General features: G+C 41.2%; 1 protein-coding gene and 1 long non-coding RNA gene across 20 annotated transcripts in view; one reads left to right on the plus strand and one right to left on the minus strand.

Annotated features, from left to right (window-relative positions):
* scrib (scribble planar cell polarity protein) overlaps window positions 1-8,026 on the plus strand; it is a 64,239-nt gene extending 56,213 nt beyond the window's left edge. For 13 of the 19 annotated variants that reach the window (XM_023408354.2, XM_087174543.1, XM_023408370.2 and 10 more), the window contains 6 exons: window positions 755-907; window positions 1,521-1,660; window positions 2,131-2,168; window positions 2,694-2,768; window positions 4,460-4,514; window positions 5,793-8,026. In XM_023408354.2, coding sequence (XP_023264122.1) covers window positions 755-907; window positions 1,521-1,660; window positions 2,131-2,168; window positions 2,694-2,768; window positions 4,460-4,514; window positions 5,793-5,929 — 598 coding nt within the window. In that variant the 3' untranslated portion in view covers window positions 5,930-8,026. Of the gene's footprint in view, window positions 1-754; window positions 908-1,520; window positions 1,661-2,130; window positions 2,169-2,693; window positions 2,769-4,459; window positions 4,515-4,642; window positions 4,673-5,792 lie in introns of all 19 variants that reach the window. The other 6 variants (XM_087174540.1, XM_023408372.2, XM_087174535.1 and 3 more) reach the window with 5 other exon arrangements.
* Window positions 7,801-8,575, minus strand: LOC147819016 (uncharacterized). Its single transcript, XR_015437381.1, has 2 exons — window positions 8,483-8,575; window positions 7,801-8,294 (listed from the first exon to the last, which is right to left on the minus strand). It is a non-coding gene; the product is annotated as an uncharacterized LOC147819016 (long non-coding RNA).
* Window positions 8,576-9,271: the final 696 nt, after the last annotated feature.

Genomic DNA, 9,271 nt, shown 5'->3' on the forward strand with positions numbered 1-9,271 from the left:
ACCCCACACCCCCCCACCCCCCTCCTGCCACGCTAATATTAACATTTTCACTTCTATATGTTCACACCAGTGTTTATAGATATATCGTATATAATATTTTCACTCTTCATAATTTTGGACAAAGCAGGTGTCAGAAGCAGAAGGGGGGCGGGGGTTGTGTTGAGTGACAGGTGTGATATAAACCTTGACTGTGATGATAACACTGGCAGAGGGAACATAGAGTAAATAGATTTCTTGTATCAGTTTCTTTAAACAGATCTTTGCGTATATACTTCTCACTTTTTGCCCTAAAGTTTGAGCCTACAGTTTAAAGGTAAATAGCAAAGGCAAAAGCAAAGAAGGATACTGACACTTACTGTCCCTTATTACCTGATAACCAGTTTGTTAAGCAGGTCAATAACAGGGTCCATTTATTTGCAGTCAACCCAAACATAAGTTCACAGTTGCTTGTGTTGTGACACCAGCATCCTGTGTGTGTGTGGTTAGTCTGTCTTTTCTCTCGATATTTAAAATCTAAAAGATCTAGAAAAGAAAAAGCCTAAAAATGGGATCTTATTTAGCATTTCTGGCTCTGTTAATTTTGTGGGTGTTTTACCTTCCATTCTTTGGTTTTCTTCTCTTTTTCTGTCTGTGTGCCTTCCCTTTATTCCTTCCTCTCCTCTTCACATTTCTCCTTCATCCTGGTGTACTTTTCATCCCACCCTCTCTTCCTCTTTTTCAACCTCTCCCCCCCTCTGTGGCCTTGTGGGCACAGGCCCTGTGGCCTAGAGGAGGATGTTAGGCAGTATGAGCAGGACCTGGCTAAGAGGCTCTACCAGGCCCGAGTGAGGGCATCTCAGGGCACGGCCGCGGCCCCCCAGCCCCCCACCTCTTCCTCTACCTCCTCCTCTGCAGCCTCCCAGCTCAGGTCTGCTCCACGGCCCCAGCCACCAGGGCCAGACGCACGGCATCATGGGGGGTGTGCTGGGGTGCTTTGGCGTTGCGGTATTTTGCTAGAGGCAGAGTTCAGAAAGGTCCAAGCAAGCACTCACAGCAGCGACACTGTGCCAGTGCTTCCACTGCCTTTCTAGTGCTGTCTTGCTTTTGCACGTCTTTGCTGTTTCCATTTCTAGCTTCCTCTGGTTCCTTCCTCTCTGTCCTCTGTCTCGTCTCCCCCCTCTCTGCAGCACTTTTCTTTTTCATTTGTGCCTTGCTGTTCTCTTGATATTCATACTATTATTTGTACTAACACACAGCTTGCAGTAAGTTTGCGAGCTATTTGTGAGTTAAGGGTAAGCCTACTAGCAGTAGGTAGTCCTTTTCCTGGAATGCCTCCCTTTTTATTCTGCTATGAAATTAAACCGGTTTGGCACAGCAAACCAGGACAAGGAGCACCCAAAATTAGTAGTGACTGGCACTGCACCCACCCCAGTGGTGTGTGCCTCTCAGTCTTTGTATCTTTATTTCTTTAAAGCTTTCATTTTTCTTTTTATTTACTTTTTTATTTATCCTTTATCTGATGGTGGTTGTTTCTCTTGTAGAATGAAGTCTCTGGAGCAGGATGCACTTAAGGCTCAGATGGTCATAGCCAAGTCTCGGGATGGGAAGAAACGTGGGACACTAGACCAGTTGACGGAGTCGCCCTCGCCTGCCCCCACCCCCTCTCCTACACCAATGGAAGGTATGAAGCTGCTGTCCTTAAAAGCACTGAGGCCTATTCATGTGGCAAACATCTTCTTGTTGTTATGTACTTACCATCCTCTGTACTTAATAACAAGTGGTTTTTATACAGAACCACCACCATCAATTTCTGAGTTGTTGTGTCCATACAGTAACTTAAAGTCTCTCAGGTTGGCTAACCAGTGTTTTCTGGATCCTCAACTTCAAATGAGGGGAGACTGAGCATTGCCTGTGTCTTCCCCTAATATCTGAAATGTTTAACTCTTACCATTAGATCAATCCTACTGGAATTTTTAAGAAATGTTCATGTTTCATTTGATGTTTTTCTGAAGCACTTGGTAACTTCTGTAGTAGTACTACATAAGTAAATCTTTACTTACTTACGAGTAAATCGCACGTATAGCTTGATCATTCATTTCAACCCTTCTTTGCTTTTCTTGTCCAAGTTGACATTTTGTTTTTCTCTGACAGAGCTCAGTCCTCGAGGAGTAACCTCACCGGGCAGGCTGGTAAGCACTAAACCTTTTTTACCTCTTCTTCATTTCCACTTTGTGACTTATGCTTTCACTGGCCTTTGTATCGGTGTGAATGGTTTAGTTTATCCTTTGTATGGAGCTTGAATCATCAAATATTTGAACACATCTGTAACAATGACTATGCAGTTTAATCTAAGGAGCTTTATTTGAGAAGGGCAACAAATAATGCTGTTTGTTTACAAGATGGAAAAGGCAAACGTAGTTTGCTTCAAAAGACATTGACATTAATCCTTCATCTTGCTCATTGTCACTCCAGCCAATCAGAGCTGAGAACACGCACTGCTCTCCCACCATATGCCACAGCTGGCTGTCTGAATCACCCATTAGCCTCTCTCCCTCCTACCCCTTCCCTTTCTATTTCCTCCACCCTTTTCCCCCCTCTCACACTTTTCTCCTCCGTTCTTTTCTTTGTCCCACTCTCTTCCTTCCTCTCTGTCCTCATATTTTTCTTTTCCCTCTCCCTTGACCTCTGCTCATCCCTGTTTACTATCCTTCTAGTCCCTGTCGTCAAAGAAGTTTGACTACCGACAGTTTGCCGCCATTCCTTCTTCCAAACCCGTATACGACATCCAGGTATTGGCTGCATGCCGAGCTCCGGGCCCCCCCCCCCGTTCCCCATGGCTTTCCCTGCTGCCTCTCCCCTGTAGTTTCTGTTGATCAAGAGGCATCAGTGCAACTGCAGTCTGGGTTGTGGCTCAGTGATTGATCAGTACTTCTTCCTCTGCACTATTATAGTGGTGTGGCTCACTAACTCTCACTTGCACAATGAAGAGAGACTTTTACTTTAAACAATGACACACAAAATCAGCCCTGGGTCTCCCTCCCTCCTGGTCTGCCTCCCCTCTCCCTGGTCTCCCCCTCACTACTCACACGTAAGAGCATCTTTAGCAGTTACCATCATACCCATCTATCTCTCAGCTAACTAATCAATCACAGACAATAACACTCACCAGCTGCAGACACACAAACATGTTATTGATCCCACTAACCAGAATTGGTTCCGGGGGAAAATAGCCACAAACTCTACATTTCATCCACTCACAGTCACGTCCATCAGCTGTCCTGTTCCACGCATGGGGCGCACATCAGACAGAGGAATAACATGTCCTCCATAAGTTTTCTTCTCATGCTCTGGCTTTTGAAACACTGATCTGCTAAAGGCTTTCCCTCTGCACTTTCAATAGTTTTGTGTAGGAATAGCTCATTTCTTCCTCTTGAGATGGCAGGGGAAGCAGGGGAATCCTGGAATGGCGCTAGAGAATGAGCAGAGCTTGTCTGGAAATGGTCTTTCATTTTTTGTGGTCAGGTATCTGTGGTTGTCCGTCACAGTGTCAGTCTGCGCTCCTGAGTGTGGGGGCTCTTGTTTGGTTGTTGTACAATGACCTTTGTGTTCAGGTCCTCCCTCCGGTGGATGTAATTGAGTTGTAAGTGTGTTTGCATTCTGTTTGAAATTCCTGCACATGACTTGATGAAAGTTCTGTTTAAAGGAGAGGTTCAGGTTTTTCCAGATCTAATTTTAATACACTACTTACATGCCTAAATCAATGAATTGATTAATTGATAATGAAAACGATTGTTAGTTGTAGTCCCAGCATTTTGTTGTGAGTCGGTGGATTTTGTCCCTTATCTCATACGCTGGAGTTGTGATATGAAGGAATCACTACAGCAACTAATAACTCTCAGTGTACATATGGGCATGTGAGTATTGTATTGAGAAAGACTTGAAAAAAGTCTGAACCAATCCTGCGATGGTGTTAGTAAGGTGACTTTTGGTTACGTAGAACAACCAGCTTCTAGACACTGATAGTGAGGTAAAGTCAAATTAAAATCTAACCAAATAACATTAGGGGTGGTGGTGTATAAAAACATAGATGAATACATCTTAACGTGCTGCTTGGTTTTCCATTGTGCATTGTTGACATTGGTTCATTGTCGGTGCTGTACTGTTGCTGTTGGCTGTCTTTCTGTGGATGTGCCTTCACTACACAACAAACCCCGGAACTGATGACCTAACTTAACCTCCCTTTCTTTTAACATGCCAATCTCTCCTGGGGGAGTAGTTGAGTAGAAGTACTGTGGTTCTTGTGGCTCTTAAAGATAGGGAGCTTCAGTGCTGCCGGCTAATCCAGTGAATGGCTGGTACTTCGCCTCACCGTCTCCCTTGCTGCCAGTTCCACTACTGACATGGTGAAGGCTTCCCCAGGGATACAGGTTACTAAACAACCCTACTGCTCAGTTATTCATGGTCTTTTCTTCTCTTCCAGTCCCCTGACACAGTTGACGACATGCAGTTCATCGACGATGGCTCCAGCAACCCAGGTGAGTACGGGAGCTATTCAGTTTGTATGAAAAAAGGCTTTGTAAAAGGGCTAAGTGTAAAAAAAAATGTGCATGGACAATCAGAAATGCATTTATTACTTCAATTTGTTCTATCCCCTTTGATTCAGGTGACTACCTGGGATAAGCAGCTCCTATTGGTAGGATCCTGTGTGCATGTGTTTGTGGCTCTCTGTTTATATGGCAGAGTATGTATGGAAAGTGTGTTACTTTTTGGATTTATACTCTAACCTGCTTGTTGTGTGGCAAACTGGCATAGCAGTGGGTTTAGGTATTAAGCCCGGTTTATTTATCAGGTATGCTTCACCCACTGATGCCCACAAGATATGTAGCAGAAACTGATGTTGAGACCAAAGTAGAAGAGAAATTTGTTGTCTAAGTTAATAATCTCATACTAACCTTGATCTAGACTGTGCATGATTTTCTTTGAAGCTTGAATGAAACTAGTGATTACAGGGAGCTCTAGCAGTTTCCATTAGCATGTTGGTGTCATTATGTTTACATGCACACATCAAACCAGGTTACCAAAATCCTGCATTCAGATAAAATTGTTTAACTGTAATTATGAGCACCTGGAATAATTGTGCCATTACAGCATAACTAACATGTGCAATAGGTCAGTAACCAGAAGTCTCATCTACCACCGACTTTATCAGTAAGACGTGTGTCCAAAATAAAGTGATTGTAGTGGTGCTGTGTTTGAAAATGTTCAGTGGAGGGAACAGATTTCAAGGTGTTACTCTGTTAGTTTTCGCCTGTCTGACTTGGGATAGAATTATTTTAAATGTGACAATGCCCTGCTATACTGCTCTCCTTTCATCCACCTGCTCTGCTGGCAGAGATACTTTCTCTGTCTTAAGTGCATGTAAACAAACATTTTAAGAAAGGGTTACAAAGTGGTTCTTGAAGTAACTTTAATGGCATCACCTGTTGCTGTGAGTTTGAATAAAGAGCCCATTGAGGTGGCAGGTTTAAACACGCAGTCACTAGGTGCTTTACTTCTCTGCTCAACACTTTTGGGTCCTGCTTGTTTCCAGCTGCTGATTTAAATGTGGGGCTTTTCTCGCAGGTTTAAGGGATCCATCCACTTTTTCAACAGTTGAATGCTGCGCAGGAATTTTCTGTCCAGTTGCCTAAATCTTTCCTCCTCTCCACTGCTGGTGTTGGGGATTGAATGTCAAGTAAAAAGAAGCTTAACTGCAGCAGGTGGCAAGTGAAATTGTGATGAAGTTGTTCTGTCTGTCTTTTGTTGTTTCCTAGGGCTCACTGCAAACCCTGAGGCCGAGGTTCCCACCTCACTGCCTGCCACCTCAGCCCTGGAGGAGATGGCCTTGTACAGCAACAAGCGCAAACTGAGGCAGGGTCGCCGCAGCCTGGAAACCGCCGTGCCCACGTAACACCTTAAAGTGAGACATATTTACATATGCTGTGGAACACTGGCAAACACATGGGTGCATCCACAGGAGGTGCAGAGTCACTAAACACTACACACAGTGTCAGTAGAGCGAGATTTACTCTCCCATATATAACCACTGCAGAGACTTCAAAGCTGATAGTCGCCACACATACACACCCACTTATATCTTGAGTGCCAGTCTTGCCTTTACAGTCTGTGGGTGAGTTGGCAAGTTGCTCAACAGTCCCTCAAGGGCAAGAAAGAGCTAGAGTGGTTAGCTAGGATCGCTACTTACAGACACGTTTTTTTGTTCCACATTCTGTTTGCCTGGTAGAATCTGATCTATTTTAACAAAAGGTGACCGAAGTTTTTAGTTTTTGTTTTTTATTTTTCATGCTCCAATGATTTTGTTGTTGTTTTTTTTTAAAAAACATACTGGAAGAGAAAAGAAATGGGTCATAGCTATACTAACTTCTTGAATGATATTTTTAGACTTTCAGTGAATAGATTGTAAAATGCCAAGGGTTTCTTGACACTTGGGCGGACAGGAGTGTATATATTGATTGATGAGAGAACATCCTGCTACCTTCACAGTCACAAATAGTGGAGAGCTTTTTAAAAAAAAAAAAAAAAACACAGTACATATCGCTTTTGCACTGCCATTGATCAGCTTTTTAAGAACGTATATATCTTAATTTATTGTTTTTATCATTTTACTCAAATTGAAGGCCTTCTATTTTACACTGTTTAACCCATCCAGTCTGTTTGGGATCAAGAGGTTGACTGACGTGTATCATAATCTACCTTAAAAAATGTTTCAATGATAGTTATGAGTCATGAAGACAAAGCTTTGAACTAATGAATTGCCTAATACTTTATCATTAAATCTACTTTATAAACACTTTTGAATTTACCATGGGCTTTTTGAGACAAGCATATGTACAAATTACATTGCTTGGACAAAACCTGCTGTCGCACATCAGCATCTTCGCACGTTAATGGGTCATACCAAAATGTCGGTAGCTCTTATCTCAGCAGACTTCAAACGAGCATCTGTCCAAATGTCTGAGACCACTTCCTCATTTGAAAAAGTGGTCTCAGACTTTTGGACTCCACTGTTTATTCTGTGTTACATTCCCCCTGTAAAGATGTAACCACACTTGAGGCGGCAGCAGCATTGAGCAGGCAGTTTTACAGATACTCAAAAGTTCAGAATATTAGATATCAAAGTTTGGGATCATGGATTTTTAGCATAATTTACTAATTAATGGTACTTACCCTGGCTTGTTTAGGGTATTTTTATTTTATCAATGTGAATCATTCATTTCTATCCTTGCATTATCTGGAGATATTCCAGAGTGACGTGAAGGTAGCAGGGGTTTTATTTTTCTGTCTATGGTTAATTTAAATCTGATGCCACTGAAAAATCATTTATTATTGTGTGAATAATGTACAAATACTGAAAAGAAAACTTTGGGTTTGAAACTGAGCCAGTCTTGACCTAGACCAAGCGAGTGTCTGGACTGCTGATATACCTGGGTTTGGACAGGCTTGGTATGGGGATGCTCTCTGCATGTATATTGGTTTGTTAATGGGAGAGCCGCGAGACGCAGAATCGATTAGAAATTCCTCTCAAGATACTGATCTCATTCAGACATTCAGCTCACTGCTTGACATACTGTCAGTTTAGGTATCTGACGGGTATTTTTACAGAATCACAGCATAGTAGCATTCGTGTTAATTTAATGTAGGGTCTTCTAATAATAGCTTTCCATGTTGTGCTCACTGACTGAAATTCAGTTTGTTTGATAACATTTGCAATGGCTGATATCTCTTTTTTTAACTTACAGTAGTTGATTTTTTTCAGGTGGGTTTCACTACATTATTAATGCAGTGTTTCAAGTTTTTGTGTTCTTTCTTTTGTCTTGAGTTCTGTTTGGGGGCTTTTACTTGCAAATAGGTTGAAGGGAAAGGGTCAGAAGTCCTAGGGTCAAGGGTTAGAGCTCATACAAGACTGTAACTAGTGAATTTGTACAACCAAAGAAGTCTATTTTGTGGTTCAGGAATAATAAATTTTACTTTTCATTTAAGAAGCTGATTCATTGTGTTGTGTCTTCTGTGCTTGGTTGATGTGTAAAGGTATGTGAGCTACAATGCAAAGATTGAAATGTAGAAAAACCATGAAGCAATTTGGTGGACTCAAAAGGCAAATTACACTTCACAAATAGCACTTGTGGACCTCATGGAGTTCATTAAGTAAATAAACTCACTTAACTAACAGGTAGAAATGGAAGGAGTCTTCTCTCTTCAGACCCTGCAATCGAATTCCTTTGCACTGGAGTACAGGGCAGCAACCTGCTGCTCCTCTGCAGGGATAGAAATAAAAAGTTGAGTTTTACAAGATTGACTTCTAATATCATTTGCTATCTCTACCTGGTTGGCCAATTGATTTATAGTGGGCATGAACAGATTATACAATATCTAACATAACAATATCTCCATTCACTTCAAGATTAGTAAAAATAAGAATTAATGTAAGGAGGAAGATACCCACCCTTTTCAGCATCCTGCCGCGAGCGCTGTAGAAGGATTCGGCACTGGGGCTGTCCGGAAGAAGCTCAAACTGAAGCTGCTGGTTTTCCTCTCTCTAAGAACATCAGTGAAGCATATAACTCAATACAACTTTTTTTGGTAAACATTACTCAAGTTATGTATTCCTGCTGGCTTCCACTGTAGTCAAGGGCGTAGGTTTGGATAAAATAGTAAGTCATAAAAACATCGTAGTATAATAAGGCATAAAAATGTTGTCAAAATGCCATAGTATAATAAGGTATCAAAAATGTCATAAAAAGGTCATAGTATAATAAAGCATAAAAAAACGTCATAGTATAGTAAAGCTTAAAAATGTCATAAAAACGTCATAGTATAGCATGGCATAAAAATGTCATAAAAAGGTCATGGTATCAAAAATGTGATAAAAACGTCATAGTATAGTAAGGCTTAAAATTGTCATAAAATCGTCATAGTATAGTAAGGCATAAAAACGTCAAAGTATAATAAGGCATGAAAAACGCCATAGTATAGTAAGGCAATAAAAAATGTCAGAATATAGTATGGCTTAAAAATGTCTTAAAAACGTCATAGTATAGTAAGGCATAAAAATGTCATAGTATAGTAGGGCATAAAAACGCCATAGTATAGTAAGGCTTAAAAATGTCATAAAAACGTCATAGTATAGTAAGGCTTAAAAATGTCATAGTATAGCATAGCATAAAAAGGTCATGGTATAATAAGGTATCAAAAATGTCATAAAAACGTCCTAGTATAGTAAGGCTTAAAAATG

Source organism: Seriola lalandi, unplaced genomic scaffold (assembly GCF_002814215.2).
Source record: "Seriola lalandi dorsalis isolate HSWRI2012SDOR001 ecotype SW California unplaced genomic scaffold, Sedor1 jcf7180002054360, whole genome shotgun sequence".
Classification (NCBI taxonomy): domain Eukaryota; kingdom Metazoa; phylum Chordata; class Actinopteri; order Carangiformes; family Carangidae; genus Seriola; species Seriola lalandi.